This window comes from Bombyx mandarina, chromosome 26, assembly GCF_030267445.1.
Source record: "Bombyx mandarina strain Sakado chromosome 26, ASM3026744v2".
NCBI lineage: Eukaryota > Metazoa > Arthropoda > Insecta > Lepidoptera > Bombycidae > Bombyx > Bombyx mandarina.
In genome coordinates, this window is record NC_143232.1 from 1,370,157 (window position 1) to 1,396,953 (window position 26,797).

The 26,797-nt window shown below is 41.6% G+C and overlaps 1 protein-coding gene across 1 annotated transcript in view; it reads left to right on the forward strand.

Annotated features, from left to right (window-relative positions):
• Nucleotides 1-26,797, forward strand: part of e (nonribosomal peptide synthetase ebony) — a 62,530-nt gene that overhangs the window by 21,406 nt on the left and 14,327 nt on the right. The window contains exons 2-5 of the mRNA XM_028187668.2: nt 23,545-23,670; nt 24,584-24,731; nt 25,821-25,954; nt 26,462-26,638. Of these exons, the coding sequence (XP_028043469.2) occupies nt 23,550-23,670; nt 24,584-24,731; nt 25,821-25,954; nt 26,462-26,638 (580 nt within the window). The 5' untranslated portion in view covers nt 23,545-23,549. The remainder of the gene's footprint in view (nt 1-23,544; nt 23,671-24,583; nt 24,732-25,820; nt 25,955-26,461; nt 26,639-26,797) is intronic.

Sequence of the window (26,797 nt, forward strand, 5' to 3'; positions counted from 1 at the left end):
TTTCAGCTTCACCCTAATATGTAGGTGAACTCACGGGGCTCAAACCGGAAGTGTTGCTAACACTGGCCCTAGCAAGAGCAGTGCTTCGCAGATTCTACCACTGGATCGGAAACGCGACCCACTGAGAAGATCCGGCGAGAACCACAGTGGGTTGTCTCTATGGGTTAATTCGCTCGTCGAGCCCTTCGTCGCAAGCGACGGGTTCGATGAGGACGGTGACCGGTGCTTGTGGTACCTAAAAGCACCGTTAATGGATCGGGAGGATCCGTAATGACGTGTTTTGGGCGACGTCGACGGTTTACCATTCGGTCTACAGGATCGGGTATGTAGTTTCCAGCGGCCACGACAAGTGGGTTCTCATGTCGTGCCGCCTTCTCAAAGTGGCGCAATGATACCGACTGTAGATACTTACTGACTGAGTCAAGTTCCAGGTTATCATGGAGATCCGCGTTCCTGAGGAACCATGGTGCTCCGACGGCTATCCTGCAAGTGATTCTCGCTGTGGGGGGGAAACTCGATGCACCGTGTCAACTATTTATGTTACTTTATTTGATGATCGACATCTGTTTTATGTTTTTAATATCTGTTCTTATAGTTACTTTTGTCGTTTGTAATTAAATCGTGTGGTTAGTTATACTCACCTCTCGAGTGTAAAAGGCTAATACAATCTTCACGGATGCCGGTTTTTAGCCCTTTTAAATTAGGCACAGTCGCATAGACATAAATATGTGACCGTATTTAGATGCACAGACAAAAATCAGACGTATAAATATAATTCAGTATGGATTAATCTTATTTAATTTTATTGGATTACAAAAAGAATACGGAAAATAATAAAAATTGAGTTACGAATATTTATTAACAACTAATACGTAGTAAATCATCAAATTCGAAATGCATCCGAGTTATTTTTTGTTACGAATAAATTATTCAAATCATCTTCTATCATTGGAGTGCGTTCGGGCGAGGCGCGAGTGCGCCAGGCATCGCCGCCGCCGCCTGCCGCGGCGCAACGATCCAGTTGCGTTCGCGGCGGCAGAGGCCCGGCTGCACGCCGCATTTCGCGTCGCACAGAGGGCACTGCAGCTGGCCATCAGAAGAGCCAAGGATCAACACATGGAGGGTCTCCTGGAGACGCTGGATGAGGATCCGTGGGGGCGGCCCTATCATATGGTGCGCAATAAAATGCGCCCATGGGCCCCCCCGATCACGGAGCGTCTCCAGCCTCAGCAGCTGCGGGACATCGTCTCGGCGCTGTTCCCGCAGGAGCGGGAGGGATTTGTCGCTCCCGCTATGGACTCGCCGCCGGAATACGACGGCGAAGTCCCTGCCGAGGTGCCCCATATAACGGGGGCGGAGCTCCGTGTGGCCGTGCGCAAAATGTGCGCGAAGGACACAGCACCCGGCCCGGATGGCGTCCATGGCCGGGTTTGGGCCTTGGCTCTTGGTGCCCTGGGGGACCGACTCTTGAGGCTTTACAACTCCTGCCTCGAGTCGGGACGGTTTCCTTCATCGTGGAGGACGGGCAGACTCGTGCTGTTGAGAAAGGAGGGGCGCCCGGCGGATACTGCTGCCGGGTACCGTCCCATCGTGTTGCTGGATGAGGTGGGCAAGCTGCTGGAACGCATTCTGGCAGCCCGCATCATCCAGCATCTGGTCAGGGTGGGACCCGATCTGTCGGCGGAGCAATATGGCTTCCGAGAGGGCCGCTCAACGGTAGACGCGATCCTTCGCGTGCGGGCCCTCTCGGATGAGGCCGTTTCCGGGGGTGGGGTGGCTTTGGCGGTGTCACTTGATATCGCCAATGCGTTCAACACCCTGCCCTGGTCCGTGATAGGGGGGGCGCTGGAACGACACGGAGTGCCCCCCTACCTTCGCCGGCTGGTGGGTTCCTACTTGGAAAACAGATCGGTCACGTGTACCGGACACGGTGGGATCGTGCACCGGTTCCCGGTCGTGCGCGGTGTTCCACAGGGGTCGGTGCTCGGCCCTCTTTTGTGGAATATCGGGTATGACTGGGTGCTGAGGGGTGCCCTCCTCCCGGGCCTGAGCGTAATCTGTTACGCAGACGACACGTTGGTCGTGGCCCGGGGGGGGAGTTTTGCTGAGTCTGCCCGTCTTGCTACGGCTGGGGTGGCGCATGTCGTCGGCAAAATCAGGAGATTGGGCCTCGACGTGGCGCTCAGTAAATCCGAGGCCATGTGGTTCCACAGGCCCCGGAGAGTGCCACCTGTCGATGCCCATATCGTGGTTGGAGGCGTCCGTATCGGGGTCGGGGTGCAGTTGAAGTACCTCGGCCTCATTCTAGACAGTCGTTGGACCTTCCGTGCTCACTTTCAGAATCTGGTCCCTCGTTTGTTGGGGGTGGCCGGCGCGTTAAGCCGGCTCCTTCCCAATGTTGGGGGGCCTGACCAGGTGACGCGCCGTCTCTATACAGGGGTGGTGCGATCAATGGCCCTATACGGGGCGCCCGTGTGGGGCCAGTCCCTGGCCGTGGGGGTAGCGAAGCTGCTGCAACGGCCGCAACGCACCATCGCGGTCAGGGTCATCCGTGGTTATCGCACCATCTCTTTCGAGGCGGCGTGTGTACTGGCTGGGACGCCGCCTTGGGTCCTGGAGGCGGAGGCGCTCGCTGCTGACTATCAGTGGCGGGCTGACCTTCGTGTACGGGGCGTGGCGCGTCCCAGCCCCAGTGTGGTCAGAGCGCGGAGGGCCCAATCTCGGCGGTCCGTACTGGAGTCATGGTCTAGACGGCTGGCCGATCCTTCGGCTGGTCGTAGGACCGTCGAGGCGATTCGCCCGGTTCTTGTGAACTGGGTGAATCGTGACAGAGGACGCCTCACTTTCCGGCTCACGCAGGTGCTCACTGGGCATGGTTGCTTCGGTGAGTTCCTGCACCGGATCCGAGCCGAGCCGACGGCAGAGTGCCACCATTGTGGTTGCGACTTGGACACGGCGGAGCACACGCTCGTCGCCTGCCCCGCATGGGAGGGGTGGCGCCGTGTCCTCGTCGCAAAAATAGGAAACGACTTGTCGTTGCCGAGTGTTGTGGCATCGATGCTCGGTGACGACGAGTCGTGGAAGGCGATGCTCGACTTCTGCGAGTGCACCATCTCGCAGAAGGAGGCGGCGGGGCGCGTGAGAGACGCACAGGCCCGCCGCCGTCGAGCGGGGGCCAGGGAGGCGGACATCGCCCAAGCCCTGGCCCTCTAAGTGTTTCGGGTCCCCTCACATGTCGGCCTGGGGACCGGCGAAGGGGGCCTAAGAAGACGACGTGCAAGCTGCTCTGCACGCGTTTTATGCATGAGCATCCGGGTGATGGAAGGCCGGCTATCCTCAACCCACGCTGGTTCTGACCCAGCGGGGTATTCCGTAGGATAGACCATTCTAACCGGCGCCATCTAGGCGGGCTTCGGATAGCCTGCCGATCGAGAGGGCTGGTGGTCGTGGCGCCGACGACCGCCAGTCCGGCGTCCCGAGGGGGAGGGTGATGGGAGAGATGTGCTCCGCACTAAACGCTTCACTTTCCCCCCTTTGCCTTTTCATGAGTTTTGTCTCATGCGAGGTTTGGACGTTGGTTGTTGAGAGACAGGAGGTTTTAGTCGGTTCGACTCCGACATGCCCCGCCCTTCATCCCCAGTGAAGGGCGGAAGTCCGGCGATTTCCTCCTGACAAAAAAAAAAAAAAAAAAAAAAAATCTTCTATCATACAACGCGTGATTATTATTTTAGCATATTAATGCGTTTTTTGTTTAACGTTTTATTTTTGCCAATGTTGTCTATTTAGGACCTCTTGTGACTACTGGTGGTAAGTATAGTTGCAACAGCTGCCCCACCCGTCAAACCGAAACGCATTACTGCTTCACGGAAGAAATAGGCGGGGTGGTGGTACCTACCCGCGCGGACTCACAAGAGGTCCTACCACCAGTAATAATAGTAGCGCCTAATGCGTGTGCAAATTGTCAAGTAAATCGGAATCTTTAAACAGCTTTTTATTATTACATATACATTCAAATAATACATTTTATTATATACAAACAAATATACGTACCTAATAAAAGTATAGACTAAACATACCGCCAAATGCTATTATTTAAGATGTCATTTTTGCCGCGCAAACTCGTGTCATATTATTGTATTTTTTTTCATTTCATTGCATAGGCTCAAGAATCAACTGGCCTTCAGTTCTTATACGTCACGACGAGAATGTCCTAGACGTTTTAGGACATGTGATTTAAGCTTCAATTAACTAAAAAGGGGTGAAAGGCTCAAGCGACATTCCGCGTATTAACGCGACGTTTATCTATGTAATTAAAGATCCGTTTTATTTGGTATTAGCATCAACAACTCGATAATTCGAACTTCAATTATGTTTACATCATTCGAACAGTCGAAGAATTTTTATTCATGATAAATTTCTATGCAAATTTTAAGTTTTAAATTAGCTCACTTGTACATTTACAAAAATGTCGCTAAAATCTATATCTATTTTTTTTATTGCTTAGATGGTTGGATGCATTACTGCTTCACGGCAGAAATAGGCAGAGTGGTGGTACCCACCCGCGCGGACTCACAAGAGGTCCTACCACCAGTAATTACGCAAATTATAATTTTGCGGGTTTCATTTTTATTACACGATGTTATTCCTTCACCGTGGAAGTCAATCGTGAACATTTGTCGAGTACGTATTTCATTAGAAAAATTGGTACCCGTCTGAGATTCGAACACCGCATCGCTAACACGAATGCGCCGTCGTCTTATCTGTTAGGCCACGACGACTTCAAAATACTTAATATGTTTGGCTGCTGCCATAGTGGTTACAATCCAAAACTAGTCATTGGAGACGTGAGGAATGGAGTGGAATTATATACGTTCCTGTCCCAATGAGCTTCTCGCGTTCCAACTAATTCCAACTATACAGTGCAATAAATAATATACAAGCAATCTAAAGTCGTCGTGGCCTAAAGGATAAGACGTCTGGTGCATTCGTATATAGCGATGCAACGGTGTTCGAATCCCGCAGGCGTGTACCAATTTTTCTAATGAAATACGTACTATAACAATTGTTCACGATTGACTTACACGGTGAAGGAATAACATCGTGTAATAAATTGTGAGTTCACACGGGTAGATGCCACCGCCCTGCCTATTTCTGCCGTGAAACAGTAATGCGTTTCGGTTTGAAGGATGAGGCAGCCGTTGAAACTATACTTGAGACCTTAGAACTCTTATTTCCAGGGGAGTGGCGCATCTAAGTTGTAGATGTCTATGGGCTCTAGTAACCACTTAACACCAGGTGGGCTGTGAGCTCGTCCACCCATATAAGCAATAAAAGAAACATCCATAACTTTTGTATTTACTGTTAACAAAACAAAATCAGCTAAACAATAACTTTTATATATTACAAGACAGAAACGAAAGAGGAGGAAAATTGTATATGTATTAAAAAAAAACCCAACATTAACTTAATTCAATTAACAATATGTATCTATTACGTATTAAACAGCTTTATGATTATGCCATAGACTGACTAATAAATGCATTTAGAATATTAAATGTATTTGCATAGATAAATAATGATGTGTGTTTACCATTAAAAAAGGAAGATTTTTTGGCGGGAACGCGAGGAGTGAAGTTATGTGATGTGTTTTATTTTGTCTACTTAGTGTTTCTTCAGGTTTAAATGTGCAATAACGGTGGTTTATTAACTGTTTAATATCTGTGAAGATGCACAAATATGGGAAAATGAAACAAAGCCGCTGGACGTAATTTCTCGGGATCCTACATAAATTCCATCGAAAAAGTTTTTTTTATTTTTTATTGCTTAGATGAGTGGACGAGTTCACAGCCCACTGGTGTTAAGTGGTTACTGGAGCCCATAGACATCTACCACGTAGACGCACCACCCACCTTAACCGACAGTTTCGTTCCACATACCGACATACCGACTGACTGACTGACTGACTGCCAGAGACTCACTGACTGAGACGGACGGACCGAATGACTGTCTCACACGGTATCTCAGTAAATAACCACAATTTTACTCAGACTCTATTTCATTTTATTTTGATAGCAGTAAAAAAACTACAATTTCGCAATCGTTCTATTCAACATTAAGTGTATTTATTATCTATGATCGTTTTGTTTAATTATCACTTCTGTGACAACTAGAAATAGCTGTACAGATTACTTACGTTAGACAGATTAGTTTATAAGGTCATTGACGGACAAGCGTCAAGAACTTGTTTCAGGATCACAATAAAGGCACAGACAGCTATGCCCGAGCACAGATACGCAACTCTAATATAATAATATGCGCGCGGCAAATCATATTAATTTATTTCCTATTTATTTACGGGTGCACTTTGATTTATCGTTTCATAGTTTGTCTAGTGTAAATGCCAATTTAAATTAAGTGGTTCTTTTTATTTATAGCTATTAATTAGGATTTCGCGATCGTGTTGAAAATTAAAAGGTAATTACGAATTTCAATTTAATCACGCGTTTGATTATTGTAAATAAATTCGATTTTTTTTCCAGATTCGCTTGTTACGATAGAGATATACGTAGACATTTTAATATTGGTTTATAACGATATTATTTGATTATACCGTAATAGTAATTTTAATTATTTTTACGATTGCGTAAACTAATGAATATAGGGGTTTTTGTTAGAAGAGGATGAAAATTCGAAGTTCCTTTAAGCCTTTGCCGACTTCTGAAATCTGCGTAGTCTGTGTTAATCGGAGTTACACAGAATTAGAAAAAAATCTTTATTTTTTTATTGGAAGAATGCTCGGTGCAACTTTAAGAAATAAAGTAGATCCTTATCGTGAGCGACTTCACTTGAAACCTTAAGAGTATAAATTTAATTAGTCTGTGGTAAGAAAGTGAAAACGCGAATGCTTTAATGTGCACCAATTTATGCAATTAAAACAAATACTAAACATTGCATACGAGAAACAAAAAAGTCTTAAATGTCTTTAGCAAAGACTTTTAAACCGAACCGAAAAGAACTTTTAAATCAACAGTCCGATTGACAAACTTCTGAACTAAATTTTCGATTGCATCAGAACCTTACCATTCAAAAGGCAACGTAATAAAAGGTAGTGACGGGCAGGAAAGTTTCGCATTGGCTCAATATACGCCCTTAATTGTACGTGTACTTGTTATCTGCATTGTATAAGTGTAGTTAACATTATTACCTACATCTGTGTCGCAACGAACAAGGTCGACCGAAACTGGCTTACGAAACATAATGTATAACCACCGTTAACTTGTTCAGAGTTAATTTGATGGTTTACTGACGGTGACGGATGTAGTAAGCCCGGCGCCGAGCGGAAATGCGAATTTTATTCGATGTTCGATTCGGCTCGAAGGACCATGTAAATTTTACACGCTCACGGAAGTCTGATAATTATAAAGAAAGATAGAGATAGTAGTGAACCGTATTAAAACATGAAATTAGACGCTGATTGAATTTGTATATGAGACAGTACGGCGCGGTTAATCACTGGTGATCTTAAATAAAATAAGTATTTGAGAATCAAATAATGAATTCTTACGTGAATGTGAAAGCTCGTATACAAACTACCACCCTGCCTTAGACAGATGTATATATGTATGGTAGCGGTAAGATTCTTAGCTAGACACTCTTTTGTTCATCTTTCTTATTGGTATCGTGAGATGTCTGACAACGCTGGGAGATTTTTACAATAGTTTAATTAATGTTAATTATTAAAGAGCATTTTTTTTTTTGTTTTTTTTTGCTTAGATTGGTGTACGAGATCACAGCCCACCTGGTGTTAAGTGGTTACTGGAGCCCATAGACATCTACAACGTAAATGCGCCACCCACCTCGAGACATAAGTTCTAAGGTCTCAAGTATCGTTACAACGGCTGCCCCACCTTTCAAAACAAAGCGCATTACTGCTTCACGGCTGAAACAGGCAGGGCGGTGGTACCTACCCGTGCGGACTCACAAGAGGTCCTACCACCACTAAAAAGCATAGCACCACCAGCATATTATCGTTTTCTGACACAATCATTGTGCATCTTTTGTATAATAATATTAAGACTCGGCGATTGTACAGTAAAAATAAAGACTGATCGAATAAATCATCGTTAAATTGAATCGAAATTAGGGGGAAGCAAAAATGTAAATTTCAATAATGAATAATTATGAAAAAAAAGAAACTTGTTTCGTTCGTAAATTTGCATGCTGTTATTTGATTACGTCAACATTTCCTTGATCCAAATGTTCAGATAAGATGTTGTTTTAATGATTTGCTAAAAAGTTCGTGAAATTAAAATCTCACCTGTCCTAGTGAATCTGGAAAGGCCTCCGGGCCACCTGTAATCCTTCAATCCTAAAAAAAGCAAGTTAATATACCTAAATGTCTTTAAGATTGTAAAGCGGACGTAACATCTGCTGTACTACTGTCGATTTTTTTCCTACCTATTCGCTGGTAGCCTAGGGGGCTTTTTCAGCTACACCCGTGGGCTCAACATAAGAGAATTTGCTAACACTAGCCCTAGCAAGAGCAGTGCTTTGCAGAATTTACCACCGGATCGGAATCGCGACCCACTGAGAAGACCCAGGGAGAAACTCAGTGGACTGAGTCTATAGTTTGCTCGTGAAACTTTTCGTCTGACCGGTGCTTGAGGGTCTATAAGAACCGAGAGTGAATCCGAGGGATCCGACAAGACACGTTTCGGGCGATGGCGGCTTTGCATTGCTCCGTCACGGTCGGATAAGGTACTGTCGACATAGTGCTCACAGTTCTCCGCTCTTTACTAATCCCGGGATCTTCTCCTACAGACTTTGCTTAGATGGGTGGACGAGCTCACAGCCCACCTGGTGTTAAGTGGTTACTGGAGCCCATATACATCCACAACGTAAATGCGCCACCCACCGTGAGATATAAGTTCTAAGGTCTCAGTATAGTTACAACGGCTGCCCCACCCTTCAAACCGAAACGCATTACTGCTTCACGGCAGAAATAGGCAGGGCGGTGGTACCCACCCGCGCGGACTCACAAGAGGTCCTATCACGAGTAAACCAAATAGCCTTTCACCCCTCGAAATAATTATCGAATAAGTTTTTTTTAAATGTCATCTTGGATCCTATTTCGTATTCCAATTCCGTATTGATGTCATTTTCGAATAATGTATATAACTTATGTACAGAATTAAAACGGCAACAAATATCTCAACTATGAAAAATATCTAATGTAAAAATTAGCCGCACAAAACAAAGAAAACAGATACGGAACATGAAACGGGTCGTTTATTATGTATGAGCACACAATCTTACGTGTTACAAAAAAAAAATTATGGTCACTGTTACAATCGCGGTTACTGACCTAAGACAATAAGAACAGCGAGATGCGTAGAGACGAAGTAAACGTCAAAAATTAACTTTGATTTTTTTATGGATAGGTTGTATAGGTAGGTATGGATAGGTAGGTTAGGTTGTATTGGTAGGTATGGATAGGTAAAATAAGTTGTATAGGTAGGATGGATAGGTTTTATTTTTAAAAAAAAATACTAGTATGATACGTGCAATCGTGTCGTAACCACTTACGTTCTCTCCTTAAAATCTTAGACTTGTGAGAGATTGGTCGTGACATTTTAATAATGCTGCTTGGTTCCCCAAGGTGCTGAATAGACTAATACAGCATAATCTTATCTTATATCTTTAAACGAGCAATTCTTGTATTTAATATATATATATATATAATCGGAATTTCGGAAAGGGCTCCAACGATTTTCATAAAATTTAGTATACAGGGGATTTCGGGGGCGATAAATCGATCTAGCTACGATTTATTTTCAGAAAATTCAATAATCAACTCTTCCCGACATCTATTGGCGAATAATAATACTATTATTCTTAATTGAGGGAAACTAACCGTTTTAAAAACACAACAAGGTAGCGTTATCAAAAAAAAAAAAAGCAAAGCTCGGTCATTATCTAGTACAAAATAAATAATAGAAGAATTATACGCGAAGTTCTATTGTCGAATATTCCATTAGCCCTATCATCAAGTGTACATATTTTCTATGGAGATCTCAAGAGTTACAGCATTCAGTGAGTAAATAATTTAAAGTTACTGCAATAAAATCTCTAATTTATAGTTATTGCATCAAAAACCAATAACATTTCAAAATAGATTTTAATAGATTTTGTATTTTGTTTTATGAGTTTTAAACGAAGAATTAACGTTAATAAAATTTCAGAATTATTTATACGAAAATAAAATATTTATTTTGATATTAAAATTGCATAATTTTGTTCCTTATTACTAATCATTTTAAAAAATTACTCTTCGTTCTGTCTCAACGTTTTAATATATTTAGACATCAAGACTTATTAAATGTTATTAATAAAGTACTGGTGAACTGAAGTGAAGTGAACCATACATTTTAAGAGAACTGTGGAGAGCCAATGATAGGCGTCTATGAACCGTATGTCTACATCGTGTCCTGCATGATTTCGATCACGTAGCTTGCTGGACCCGGTTACGCAGCCAGAAATATCGGTCAATGATGCTTTCCAAGCAGGCAAAGATAGGAATAGATGGGTAGAAGATAGGAATAGAAGATAGGAACAAGCAAAGATAGGAATACATAGAGAGAAACAGTGAGTGGACCTCAGAAGAGTCACGATCCTCAACAATTAGGGAACGACTTAGAAGTAGAAAGCACCCGTGGAAAATAGAGATCACAGAATATTAAAGTTGAAACGCGTGATCGTAAATTCCACAAAGGTTCTTAATAAAGTACGCAATAAAAACTTTTTGATAATAATTAGAGTTTACGATCACATGGGCAGGTTTTACGGGCTATATTTACCTTAAAGTGCAGCTTCCTCGCATGCAAGTGATTATTTTAAACTCACAGACACCTGATAAGTAATTGTGTTTTTCAGTTATTGGGGCAAAAAAATGCTAGTAACTTCTTAAATAACCGTTGTATCGTATATCTCGTGTCTCAAAATAAATAAATCAAATCGGATCGATATTTTAGTTCTATAAAATAGCTGCTCCACTTAACACGGCCTACTGTCTTAACATTAGTAAGAAACCGATATTCAATAGCATACCTCTCTTTTAATTTTCAAACTTTTCTGTTCTATGTATAGTTCTATCACTAAGAATTGAAATCTAAACAATGGCAGCCGAATTCCCAGAACAGGGAGAAGCGAAAAAGTTTTAGTTATTAAAAACAAATGTCGTCTCCACTCGCGTCTCTATCCGCAAACTAGTCATTCAAGTTCACTTTTATTTTGGACCGCTTTTCGGTCCGCGGACATTTTATAATTCGACAACGAAACTACTGTTACGAACTGGATTATTAAAACGGATTGGATTGAAATATCACATTATTATTTACGATTCGTTAATCAATTTACAACTTGTTTGATTTAAAGTAAAAAATAATAATAAATTAAATGTCCGCTTCGTGATTACTTGTTTTTATTTTAGTTTTATGTTCATAATTATCGGAATACGACTTTCAGTAAAAAGGGTATTTATAGCGCTTTGAACTAGGTTTCAATCGAACGAAATAGGCAGAATACTAGTACTTCCCCCTTACATAATTATAGTATTTAAATACCAAGCATGGCATTGACAAAAATGACCAGTAGAAATGTCAATTATTTCATAGACATCATAGGGCTCACAGGTACAATCCGATCATCAAATATACAAATCATCTACAATCACGCAATCATCAAAAATATTTTACGAAAATTAACATCCGTAGTTATTCACGAAACTGTGTTGTTATGAAGTGGCAACACTCAACGCAAGATTGCTCAATGGTGTCAGGTTCACTTGCAGTTTTTTTTCGGTACTTATTTGTCCATTAATAGGTCAAGGTTTGCTTAAACGGCTTATTAAACACGAGAACATTGACACAGTCTATATTACATGACCATCGACAAAAAAAAATGTTTTTTCGTGACTTTTGTTATTTATTTTTTATCTGCATTATTTAATCTATGTTTCATTAAGTCTGACTATAAGATATTCTCGTTAAATTACTTACTATTTATGAACGGTTGAGGTGGCGCAGTCCTCAGCCTCGTGGACTTTCATCTATGCAGACGACGTTGCTATCTGCACCGAGAGCCGCACAGAGCTACGAGAGGCACTCCTGTTGTGGAAACAGCATTTACAGGCCGGTGGCCTAATATTGAGTGTTGCGAAGACACATTACATGTCTTTTAATGACCCAGATCCAGGTGACAACAGTCCGATTTCCATTGACGGTCAACTTGTAAACATGTGCGATCAATACAAGTATCTGGGTACTATGATGCACAGATCTGGAAATTTAAAATGCAACATTCAACACGGAATAGCCGCAGCGTGGCTAAAATGGCGAGAAGTAAGTGGTGTCACCTGCGATAGGAGGATGACCGTTAAGCTCAAGGGTATGATCTATAAGACCATAATAAGGCCTGTTCTTATGTATGGCAGCGAAACATGGGCGGCAACCAAAAGGAACGTACATACCATTCAAGGTGCTAAAATGAAAATGCTGAGGTGGATGTGCGGCGTGACTAGGCTCGATAAAATCCGCAACGAGTACGTGCGTGGAAGTCTAGGTGTACGGGACATCGCCGACAAGATGCAGGAGAGTAGGCTGAGATGGTATGGTCACGTGAAAAGGAAATCACCTGACTACGTCGGAAATTTGGCGCTACTGCTCGACCTCCCCGGTCGGAGACCCTAGACCAGGTGGAGGGACGTAGTGCTGAAGGACAAGAGAGAATGCAATGTTGCTGACGAGGATGTCGAAGACAGAGCGAAGTGGAGGAGTAAAGTCAGGAAAGCTGACCCCACCACCATGTGGGATAAATAGCTGGGAAGAGAGAGAGAGATTTATGAACGGTTCATAAGGTAAAATTGTGATTATTTTTTTATGAATGGAGGATTACTGGTGGCCCGGAGGCCTTTCCAGTTTCACCAGGACAGATGGGCGAGCCAAGGCTCAGCCAGAAGTTAATATAATAATACCTAGTAATCATCAGTAGGTCAACAATCAAAATTCGACCATAATCACTGACACCACAAGGTGTGGATTTATTTAATTAGTTTTTCGGTCGAATTCCAAAATTGGAGAGGTTCTCACGTAGACAATTCACAGCGCCCAGATTTGAGCATGAATTCCCTTATGTAAAAATTGATGTAGGTATGTATTTATTATGCTGTGTATCGACTCTCAAACGGCTGGACCAAATTCGATGAAATTTTCAAGAAATTTTCAGATTGGTCTAGCGAATGACCTTGGGCCATTTCGTAATCAAAGATTTTTCAGCAAACCCAGAATTTGAATAGTTTTAAATAACAAAATTCTAGTCTAATCTATACTAATATATAAATCTACAGTGGTTTTTAAGGATGTTCCGTTATAATTACTGAACCCTGCATCCGATTGACTTGAAACTTGGTATCCATGAAGAAAATACATGTACTTAATGGATAGGCTAATATTTAAATGAGTGTTGGACTAACTAATAATAATGACAATAAATAATAATGTTAATTTTGAATGCCCACCGAAGCGGGCGAGTACGGCTAGTCAATTTCTAAAATCGGAAAGTAGCTTTAATCAAAGACATAGATCGCTGGATCAGTCAGGCGAACTGTATTTAAGCATAGCTTAATTATTAATAATTACAAGTTATATAGAGTCGAACTAGTTCAATGATTGCTTTGTCGTAGAACCCGCGTGGACTCACAATACGCCATGCAATCATGTAACCTTGTACCTCAAAGTGGGTTGTGGTGTTCCACCCAACGGCATCGTGAGAACGTGATGATAATGACGTCATAACGTCAAATGAAGCTCACGCGGGTTTATTGACGTATTTATTATGTCTAATTACACGATTTCTGTTTTTCAATTATCACAATGAATAAATGTAATAGAGTCTTTAAATTCAATTGGTAACCTACTAATTATTATACTGTTCTCATGAAGCTAACATTAATTGAGTTCTTATTAAGTGTTCATAGATTTCACAGCGTGAATACGCCTTGAGAGACTTCTGGTGTAGGACCTCTTGTGAGTCCGCACGGGTAGGTGTCACCACCCTGCCTATATTCGTGAAGCAGTAATGCGTTTCGGTTGAAGGGTGGAGCAGCCGTTGTAACTATACTGAGACCTTAGAACTTATATCTTAAGGTGCGTGGCGCATTTACGTTGTAGATGTCTATGGGCTCCAGTAACCACGTAACACCAGGAGGGCTGTGAGCTCGTCCACCCAACTAACGATAAAAAAATAATATTTAGGTGTGTGTAGGTACCTGGCATTCCCTATGTTTGCAGCTACTCTTGTCCACTAAACGCCGATTGAAGCGTACGACTGTCTGCGGATCTAAAGCCTCGTCTTCTTCAGATTTTGCATCCATATTACATTCATTAACATTTAACTTATACCAGAATTAAATAAATAAATAAAATTCAAATTAAATCAATAATGTAGTTATTATTTTTTGTAATTCATTTCTTCAATTCTAAATAGAAATCAATATTACAATACTTTTTACTTCAGTCAACGCCATATTTTTTTATCTCTGTTATCTCTCCTTTATTAATGTTCTCTATGACACCCGGACTCTTTATTCAAAAGGGGAAAGGCACCAAAATTTGAAATTAAAAAAAAAAATACCATAATAAAGATTAAGATCCATATGAATAGTTTGGTTTGTTTATGTGTGTGTAATGAGGGTTAAGGTTAGATAATTGCATGTGAACAATTGATAGTCAATCAATCAAATCAATAGATATTACTTGTAATTGAAATAGTCGTGTGGCGTAACTAATTAGGTAACGGTACGCTGTATTAGTGGTTCCGCTGAAGAACACGGCCAATGAAGCCGTATTCTTCAGATTCTTCGATAGTTTGGCTTTGAGGTGAATGGATTTTTTTATTTTATCGAGGCGCGGAAGGTATAAGGGACATTTCTGCAACTTTACAGGAGAGCTATTTAAAGTTTAAAATAAGTAAAAATTTAAAGTAAGATTTGCCAAAATACATTATTTTGTGGCGCAAATATTTTTAAAACAGTAGAGGTATGTACCTACCGCAGATTAAATTAAGATTAATTCGCTTTTGAAACGTATAATATGAGGTTCTGGCTGACCGCAAACTCGTATAGTTTTTATGGCGGAAACACGAAATTATGTATGAACGCTCGATCAAAGATGTCTGCGTTCAGTTTTTCTGGAATTGTTGCCACTGAGAAAAAAAAATGCTACAATAAATATATGTATATAATTATTTTTTTTGTTTACGAAAACTACATTCAAGGCCTTAATTAAACAAAGAACGCTATTTACAAGGTGTTGTTCATTAATTCAATTAATTATTTAGTTTTTTTTTTTTTTATTATTCGTTGGCGCTTGAATCGACGGATCGCGATTTGGAACACGATCTTATAGTTAATGCCGGATATATCAGCAGAACAAATAATTGAAAGCAGAGCACGTGTGACACTAACATCATGACCGACCTTCACGCGTGTAGGTACCCGGCAAAGTAAAGCGCACGTATTCTTAATATTCAGAGCAGCGTGCTTAATGCGAGTTTTTTAACGTTCTGGATAGTGTAAAGGTTAACTCAAATTTGTATGGAGTTTTTTTTTGGATGGGTGGACGAGCTCACAGCCCACCTGGTGTTAAGTGGTTACTGGACCCCATAGACATCTACAACGCAAATGCGCCACCCACCTTGAGACATAAGTTATAAGGTCTCAGTATAGTTACAACGGCTGCCCCACCCATCAAACCGAAACGTATCTTCATGGCAGAAATAGGCAGGGCGGTGGTACCTACCCGTGCGGACTCATAAGAGGTTGTACCACCAGTAATCACAAGAGGTCCTACCACCAGTAATAAGAGTTGGGAAGTTTGCCTACGTTTGCCGCTAGGGGCGCTGTTCCAACTGCATACAAATTTGAGTTAACTTTTACGCTATCGAAAACGTTAAAAACTCGCATTATATATATTAAGACAGCTCAATATCCAAACCAGGCTCTCTACCATCTGTTCCAAGAGGATATTTGAGTTCTTCGGTCACATTGCCAGAAAGAGCCGTGACAATCTTAAAAAAAATGGTCACTGACAAGATTGAAGGCAAAAGATCTCGTGGCCGCAATCCAATGCGCTGGTCCGACCAAATCCACCCCAATCTGAATACCACCGTCTACGATGCCATACACACCGCCGAGAACAGGAAGATGCGGAGGGACTTCGGTTCCCTCTCTATTTTGTACCGCATGTTCCATGGGGAGTGCTCTGAGGAATTGTTCGAGATGATACCAACGTCTCGTTTTTACCATCGCCCCACCCGCCACCGGAGTAGAGTTCATCCATACTACCTGGAGCCACTGCGGTCATCCACAGTGCGTTTCCAGAGGTCTTTTTTGCCACGTACCAGCCGGCTATGGAATGAGCTCCCCTCCACGGTGTTTCCCGAGCGCTATGACATGTCCTTCTTCAAACAAGGCTTGTGGAGAGTATGAAGCGGTAGGCAGCGGCTTGGCTCTGCTTCTAGCATTGCTGAAGTCCATGGGCGACGGTAACCACTCACCATCAGGTGGGCCGTACGCTCGTCTGCCTAAAAAGGCAATAAAAAAAAGATTGCGGAACATCATCCAGAGACAAATAATAATAGGAGATTGTCACGACCCTCAGACATGATGAATGCGACTCAAGGAGGAGGAGGAGAGTAATTAAACGGGACGCAGCGGCTTCGCTCTGCCCCTGGCATTGCTGACGTCTATGGGCGATGAACCAATCACCATCACATGGGCTGTATGCTCGTCTGGATAACAAGGGCAATAAAATTTGCAATTACCTTTAAAACGTCAGTGCTATTCAGACATCTATTAAATACATAGTTTTTTGTAATAGCTACCGTGCTATACGCTACACAGAGGTGTCTACCTTCCATGGCTTACTTATCTACTAATAGCCCAGTACTACTTACTAGTCGGATATGGATATACTCCGTATTGGCTTGCAGCGTTTAGTATTGTTGCAAAGAGCTACTAGATGACCACTAATTCCGTGCCAATGCTTCGATCTAAATGTTAGTTTACAGAAGACTGTACTAAATATATTACGAAACTTTTTATTTTTCCACAATTCCACAATTGGCTATACAAAATTGAAGACAAATTCTTTGTTTGATTTTTTTTTTCCATCATGAAATTCTCAATACGCATTAGATAGGACACTAAAAACAGCACTATATTTAACCTAAATAACAGATGCAGCTCAAACTCCGCGCCAAATGGGATCCTCCAAAAAAGTGGACTTTTTGGAGGATCCCGAGAAGTTACGTCCAGCGGCTTTGTTTCATTTTCCCACATTTGTGCACTTTCACAGATCATATTAAACAGTTAATAAACCATCGTTATTACACATTTAAACCTGAAGAAATACTAAATAGAACTAAAATAAAACAAATCATACAACTTCACTCCTCGCGTTCCCGCCAAAAGTCCTAAGCCGACCGTGTTTATTATTCACCCGCAGACTCAATTTGATGACTTTTTTATTGCTTAATCGAGTGATTGAGTTCACAGCCCACCTGGTGTTATGTTACCGGAGCTCATGGACAACAACAACGTAAATCCCGCTATCCTTGAGATACGAGTTCTAAGTCTCAGTAATTTAATACAACGGGTGCCCCACCCTTCAAACTATAACGAATTGTGTACCTAACGATAGAAATTTACGGGATCATGGTACCTACCCGGGTGGGCTCATGAGCTGCCGTAACTCTTGCAATCAGGCAATCTATAATTTTAGCAGATTCAATTTTTTGACACGATGTCATGCCTTCATCTTGGACGTCATGCGTGAGACTAAGTAAAGTATTTTATTATAAAAAAATTGGTACCTATTTTGCGGGATTCGAACACGCATCGCGCGATACGAATGTACCGGACATCTTATCTTTTAGGCCACGACGTCTCCTAAAGTATTTTGACTTACGAAATTCGATTACAATCATATCGAATAAGTATTCGAATTTTTTTAAACATACGCCTCGATACTGTTCTTTCTTCTAGAAAACATAATCAGTTTACAAACAAAAATAGCTTGGAATCTTCCGAACAGGACTGGATAAACAAAACCGAACTGCATAAATTTTTTACACGAACCAGTCACAGTACGACATTACTATTAATAAAAAAAAAACAGATAAAACCTGCATAATTATTATCACGAGATGCTTAAACGTCCTTATTCTCATGAGCGGACATAACAATGAATACGATTCGAGACTATTCTAGACCTTTAATGACAGGGATGGTGGTTCAAAGTGGAATAATTATTTTTTCTAATAAAATGATAGTATAGCTTTTTTTTTTATATATCTATGCTAGTAACTTCGAGGGATTATCTTGTGTAGATAAGCTCACGGGGCTCAACCTGGTGACTTTGCTAAGACTGGCCCTAGCAAGAGCAGCGCTTCGTTGAATTTACCACCGGATCGGAATCGCGGCCCACTGAGAAAATCCGGTGAGAAACTCAGAGGGTCCTGACGGTATTCGGGCGACTCTGACATTTTACGGGTGACTCTCACATTATGCGTCATAAGCGACCTGAAATTTCGTTTTTTCAAAATGGCCGCGCAAACCTCACAAAACTAGGTTGCGTATAACTCAGATTTTGCCGCCAAAACGACAATCCAATAACCACAGACTTCAAAACCGATGCACAATTAACCTTAAACAGACCTATGACATAATGCCTGATCTTGACATGACATGCAATTTTTTTATTAGAGTCAAATATATCCCCTACAAATTATCACGTTTTTTTTTGTGTCCGAATTTCTTGCTTGCTTGCGCTTGCCTTGTCACCTTTAAGTAGACGTTCTAGAATCTAGATGTTCTAGAATCTTCACCATCAATCGCCCGACGCTGAGCGATGAATCGGATATAAATAGGTACACCTCGCGTGTATTTTAACAGTTTCTTCAACTTCTGACGTATTTAACGATCAAACACACGCAAGGGCTCTGCTTACTTTGTTGTATTCATTATTCGGTTGGCGTTATTCTGAAATTTAAATGATCTCTTTCTAGCGGAACGTAATCTCTTAAGTAGTCCCATTTAACTGTGAGCTCCCCGGCTTCTGTCGTGGCAGGGCGGAGGTTAAGTTTGTAATTCAGACATAATGAAACAAATAAACATAAAACTACCAGTACCCGTCGATTGGTAAATCCGTTGGTACATACAATAAAGAACCAACGGATATACTGCCGCATTTACTATAGCGGAGACACCTGGCGTCGCCCGGGTCTTGTCATTTACCATGATAAAAGTATTATGTCAATTCAGCTTAAGGTTAGGACCTCCCGTGAGTCCGCACGGATAGATTGGTGGTACCCCCGCCTATTTCTGCCGTGAAGCAGTAATGCGTTTCGGTTTGAAGGGCGGGGCAGCCGTTGTAACTATACTGAGACCTTAGAACTCATATCTCAAGGTGGGTGGCGGCATTGACGTTGTGGGTGTCTATGGGCTCCAGTAACTACTCAGCACCAGGTCGGCTGTGAGCTCGTCCACAAATCTAAGCAATAAAAAATAAAAATAAGAACACGCGCGAAATTTCATTCAAGCCCGTTAATTTGTTTGTTGATTGATTAAGAAGCTTTTAATGCTTTATGCGGGTAAGTCTTGTTGGTTGCAACTTAAAGTTTGGGGTTCAAATCTCGATAGCTGGTAATAACGGGTGTCGCATGACGAGCATGATCGTGGATCTACTCGTGAACTTCAGCTTTTTGAATGGGGTAAACTTAATTGAAGTTCAATTAAAAACATCGAACTGTTGATGCTGATACTAAATAAAAAGCACCTTTAATAATAATTGCAAAGACAATTTTTTTTTATTGCTTAGATTGGTGGACGAGCTCACAGCCCACCTGGTGTTAAGTGGTTACTAAAGCCCATAGACATCTACAACGTAAATGCGCCAGCCACCTTGAGATATCAGTTCTATGGTCTCAGTATAGTTACAACGGCTACCCCACCCTTCAAGCCGAAACGCATTACTGCTTCACGGCAGAAATAGGCGGGGTAGTGGTACCTACACGTGCTGACTCACAAGAGGTCCTACCACCACTAAAAGTCACGTATTACCCGAAATTTTGCTTAAACCAAATACCCTTTTACCCCTCGATATTATCCCTATTTCGGTTTGTGATGATTCCTCGAACGGATGACATCGCGAACCTTGCTTGTTCAACTAAAGAGACCTCAACACAGATATACGAAACGAAATCAGGACGGCGCACGTCCTATGTAGATTGATTGGGTAATTGTTAAATTGTTCCCGATTACAGCGCGCGCCGGTCGGTGCTCGTAAGGGCCGTCTTGTAGTTATAGCTAAGCGCGATGCGATGCACCGCAATTTTCCTTTTAATTTCCAATTAATTTGATTTTGAGGATCCGATGGTAATATAGATAAATAGTTTATTGCGTTTTGCATGTTTTTTTATTTTTTTTTTATTGCTTTGTTGCGTGAACGAGCTCACAGCCCACCTGGTGTTAAGTGGTTACTGGAGCTCATAGACATCTACGACGTAAATGCGCCACCCACCTTGAGATATAAGGTCTAAGGTCTCAAGTATAGTTACAACGGCTGCCCCAGCCTTCGAACCGAAACGCATTACTGCTTCACGGCAGAAACAGGCAGGGTGGTGGTACCTACCCGTGCAGACTCACAAGAGGTCCTACCACCGGTAAGACTCACAAGTGTCGAGGTATTTAGATGTTAACTGGGTCGCGGTTTCGATCCGGTGGTAGATTCTGCGAAGCACTGCTCTTGTTAGGGCTAGTGTAAGCAAATTTTTTCAGGTTGAGCCCTGAGCGAGATAGCATGAGTCTCTGTTTTTGACGATTTAGAATTTTATCGTAACGCAATAAAGATTACATTTCTACGTTGTTAGCACTCGTATTCAATCGGCTTTAGCTTGCTCTTTTCTGCGTTGACGGATTTTACCGATGCCACTCATAAAAATGGCAGACCTGTAAGACCTGTTATATTTATTTCTTTTCTCGTTTAGTTTCTTGCCGGATTTTCTCAGTGGGTCGCGATTCCGATTCGGTGGTAGATTCTGCGAAGCACTCACTGCTCTTGCTAGGGTTAGTGTTAGTAATTCCTCTCAGGTTGAGCCCGTTTGGTCGTCTTGGGTTGGATTATAAAGTCTTTGCAAACACAAAAGTACACAAAGAAAGTTTTTATTTAAGACGAACACAAATATAAAGAAAGAAGGAGAAAGTAACAAGAAACAGATAGTCCAAGCAACACAAGCGGTACACGAAACAAAAAGCAAAAATTATAAAAGGCGTAGAACAGAAAAGATAATACGGGATGCGCGCTCGCAAGTCAGATTTCGACTGGTGGCGGTGGATCGGTAAAAATGCGACCGATGTACTAGCGAAATATATCGCCGCCGCTATACTGCGATTATCGCCTGACTTTGCTTGTGAATTTTATTTTGTTAAGTGTAAATAATGTTTTGTATGATTGTGTGATAAATGAATGTGTTGATATAAAATAAAGTATGTATGTGTTGTTGTGTAGTGTAATTATAATAAAATATTATAAAATAAATAAATACATGTGAGTCACCCACAGCCCGTGAGCTCACCTACCGTCTGCGCTCTCTGGAATAGCCTCTTAGGTTACCAGCGAATAGGTAGGGCAAAGAAAAAAAAACAAAGCTTATACTAAGTTTACGGCTTAATCTCGCTTTTATTACTATCGCAAATAATAGAAGGACAGTTAAACACACAAAATTAAACCGTAAAATTAGTTTTCAACTGATTTGCCGAAGCAAACTTTGAGATGTATGTATGTCTTATTCTGTGAGAAAACTTTAAAATAGAATTGAAAAAGTAACAATGATCGGATAGTAAAAATATTTAAAAAAAAGTCACATTATTCAAATGCTAACATTTTTAGAAAGCTGTTTGCAGTGCGACAGCGCGCTATCAAAATGATTTTATAGAAGGCAAAAGGCAAATTGATCGTTGTTTATTCAGCCTTGAGATACGCAGCAAAAGTATCAAAATTGCAACATCTCAGTTCGTTTAATATCATCAATTGTTTAATGTATTTATATTTACGCGTTTCGAAGTAGGTACTTGTAGGCTCACAATGAATTTAACATTTTATTATTATAGGCGTCTGTATTAAGAATGAGAAAGGACTTATTGCGGCAGAGGCAATACGAGAAATACAGGTTACGTGACTATGGTTAGCGATGCTCACGGACATCTTGCTAATAAATATTTTACTGTTTTTTACTGAGCCCAACACCGCCGCGTGCTTAGCATAATTAAAAGCCAGAGAATGCACGATATTGACTTTGCTTAACATTGTTGCTTCACGATTTTTTTTTTTTTTATTACTTGTATGGGTGGACGAGCTCACGACCCAACTAGTGCCCGAAGCCCTCAAACCCCGAAGACATCTATAGCGTAAATGCCACCACCCAACTTGAGATATATAAGTTCTAAGGTCTCAGTATAGTTACAACGGCTTCCCCACCCTTCAAACCGAAACGCATTACTGCTTCACGGCAGAAGTAGGCAGGATGGTGGTACCTACCCGCGCGGACTCACAAGAGGTCCTACTACCATCCTGCCACCAATTTCAATTTTTTTAATTCAGCTAAACACAATAATTTGCAGGAGAAAAAATGTCGAACGTCCATGAGACTTCCTACCATCAGTAATTACGCAAATTATATTTTTGCGGGTTTCATATTTATTACACGATGTTATTCCTTCACCGTGGAAGTCAATCGTGAACATTTGTTAAGTACGTATTTCATTAGAAAAATTGGTACCCGCCTGCGAGAATCGAACACCGTTGCATTGCTCGATAGGAACGCACCGGTCGTCATAACTTTTAGACCACGATGACTTCAAAATTTTCCCTATATGGCAACGGTTTTCAAGAGATTCGTTCTAGCGTTGAAACGGTTTATTAGAAAAAAAGATTCAGCCTGTTGATTTGTTTTCATGTTTTGGTCTACAATAAAGTATTCTTTTTTAATACGCTTTTATTAGCTTCAGACGTATGTATGTAACGGAATCTGTGAACATGATTTAGACGGCCTTCAAATCGTCGGATAAAATAATAATTGAAAAATATGAAATATAACTAAAAAATTAAAAATAAGTAATACTTTAAAAAAACTAACAAAATACGCTTTTATAGAAAATCCAACTAAATATATAGGTATGTGTGTGTATATCAGTAGTTATAAATATTTTATGAACAGATATGAGTAGAAGGGTTATTTTGATTAATATCCTGAAAAACACCCCACGCTTTTTTACAATAAAATATTTTTTTCTTACACAATTTTTAATTCAAATTTATTAAAATTTATTTTCTATTTTTTAGTTGGATTTTCTATAAAAGCGTATTTTGTTAATTTTTTTTAAACTATAATTTATTTCTCTCTCTCTCTAACATCCACTTTTGTTCTTAGGTACGATGGGCTCCTTGCCTCGCGTCGCTGTGGTGACTGGACCCAGAGCGCCCGTCCCGACTGCCCCCCTCACTCACCACCTCGCCCCTTTAGCCAAGAGCGACAGGACAGCTCTTATTTACAAAGGTACGTTGCAAACTCTTTTAGGTTTCCGACCGGAGTTTGAATTGTCGGGTTGCTATACCACGTGTAGAGGTTGGGTCGACCCGGATACCCGATTCCCGCAGAAGCAAATCTTGGAAAGGAGAGCTAAGCCGTCTTCAGACTACGCTATAACATAATAGCAAACAGTATATAGCTCATAGCACAGCAATATCGCACACCATACTGTACTATATATTATTGGCTAAGTATAGGCTGCTATACTGTATGGCACTATAGTATCGCGTTTTTTTTTTGGTTTTTTTTTTATTGCCTTTGTAGGCAGACGAGCATACAGCCCACCTGATGGTAAGTGGTCACCGTCGCTCATGGACGTCAGCAATGCCAGGGTCCAAGCCGCTGCCTACCATTAGACGCTTATCTAACAACTGCCATTCTCTTAGCATGATTTCGACGTCACCCAAAATACGTCATTACGGATCCTCCCGATTCATTAACGGAGCTTTTAGGTACCACAAGCACCGGTCACCGTCCTCGTCTAACCCATCGCTTGCGATGAAGGGCTCGACGAGCAATTTAACCCACAGACACAGCTCACTGAGTTTCTCGCCGGATCTTCTCAGTGAGTCGCGTTTCCGATCCGGCAGTAGATTCTGCGAAGCACTGCCCTTGCTAGGGCCAGTGTTAACAATGCTTCCCGTTTTTTTTTTCGCGTGGGCGGGAGGAATTCCTCTTGGATACCCAAGGGAAAGTAATAAGCATAAACATAAGCCATAAACAGGCTGTAACACAAGTTCTTTACGAACTTAGCACGGGACCAGTTAACGTGGCGTGATCGTTAGTAAATATATAATATATAGTAAATATATATATAATATAATAATATATAATGTACAAAATTTTGATAACAAAACTGATCACTACAATTTTGATACAGACGAGATCTCCAGCGTTCAGGTCAGTCATGCAGAGCTTGCAGCGAGGACTAATGTCCTGGCGAGAGCTATCAGCGAGAGGTCCAGGACTGTGGGACCGAATAGAGATGGTGACTACGTAATTGCTGTTTGTATGCAGCCCACACACAAGTAAGTACGCAATTTATAAAAAATCCTTTATGGTTGAAACGCTTCTTGTGAACTCGCACTGGTAGATACCTGGCACTGGTACCCTGCCTATTTCTGCCGTGAAGTTGTAATGCGGTTTGAAGGCTGGGGCAGCCGTTGTACCGTAAAAAGTAATCGTGGCCTAAAAGATAAGACGCCCGGTGCATGCGTATTGAGCGATGCAACTGTGTCGGTGTTCGAATCCCGCAGGCGGGTAACGATTTTTTATTTATTAAATACGTACTCAATAAATAAACCCAAATGACTTTCACGGTGAAGGAATAACATCGTGTACGAAAAATCAAAGTTGCAAAAATTTTATTTTGCGTTAATAATGGTGGTAGGACGTCTTATGAGCTGGCACATGTGGATTTTTGCCCTGTCCATTTTTGCCGTGAAGCAGTAATGCGTTTCGGTTTGAAAGGCAGTCGTTGTACCGTAAAAACTGAGACCTTAGAACTCATGCTTCAAGGTGGGTGACGGGATTAACTTTGTTGATGTCTATGGGCTCCAGTACTCCACTACTACCTACTTATATGCAATTAAAAATACGTTCTATGTTTCGGTTCGAGAGAGCACACCTTTAATGTCCATGGAGATACATTCGTCACCAGTCCCATTAGAATACATTTTATTTGCAAATTCTATTGTTATTTTTGATGTGAAACATAAAACCGATTTCTGGCGTGGCGACGCATGCCATGGCGACACACTATATGATGGTATATATATACAGTTTATATGCAGTAGTGTGTACGATGTGGCTACGCGCAATCGACTGTGCGATTCTCTCCCACTCGATCCGACGTTAAGCCATCTCTCTCGCTACACTAAGCTCGGATACCTATAGTGTATACTCCGTAGTGTATACAGTGTTGTTTACTACAGTACACATAACCTGTGTTTTACTTGAAAACAAATTATTTTTTCGTAATATTTTATTTTATCATTATGACATATTTAGTTCCTATCACAATCTGTTGTTCTTTTCTGCATATTACTTTTACAAAATATTGTCGATGTTTCACATCTGCCAGGCGTCCCGTGACGGCTCACATTTTTTTATTTCAGTACGATAATGGCGTTGTTAGCGACGTGGAAGGCAGGAGCAGCGTACGTACCAATGGAGCCGAGCTTCCCTCAGGGCAGGATCACTCACATACTGAAGGACGCCGAACCTTCCCTTGTCATTTATGATGATAGCGGTAATAATAAGATTATTATACTCCTTAATGTGTACCTTCGGAATAATAGGCATAAGATTAGGGCTCCCTGAATAAATGTTGGGTATTCAACGAGTACATTTTACTGGTGGTAGGACCTCTTGTGAGTCCGCACGGGTAGGTACCACCGCCCTGCCTATTTCTGCCGGGGAGCAGTAATGCGTTTCGGTTCGAAGGGTGGGGCAGCCGTTGTAACTATACTAAGACCTTAGAACTCATATCTCAAGGTGGGGGCGATGTTTACGTCGTAGATGTCTATGGGCTCCGGTAACCACTTAACACTAGGTGGGCTGTGAGGTCGTCCAGTCATCCATGCAAAAAAAAAAACTACACCTAACTCAAGACGAAGTCTTAGATTGACGGCGTTGATTGTAAATAAGTTAGAGTTTAAAAGAAATAAGAACCGAGTTTGTTTAACAAATATTTCGGCACAAAAAAAAATGTTATCAATATTCCGTGATCTAAACTAATCCTACTGTATTGTTCCAGCGGACCCCTCAATGTTCAAGGAAAGTGGAGTACCATTCGCGTCATTCGAAGAGTTAGCGCAGGAAGCAACCAGCCACTCAGCCGACGAACCAATGGATGCGGAGACACTGGCGCCACTTACAAGTGACAGCATCGCTATCGTACTCTACACTTCTGGAAGCACCGGCATTCCGAAAGGTACATAGAACTCCCTTACATTTCTATTGTTTTCGATAATTATGCTTCAGTTAAGGGTCCATTACCCAGCCACAATTACCCCCCATATACCGGTTTAACTAAATTAGACCTCACGGAAGATTTGTGCCTCGTCTGATTACCAAGCTTAAACCTTCGACG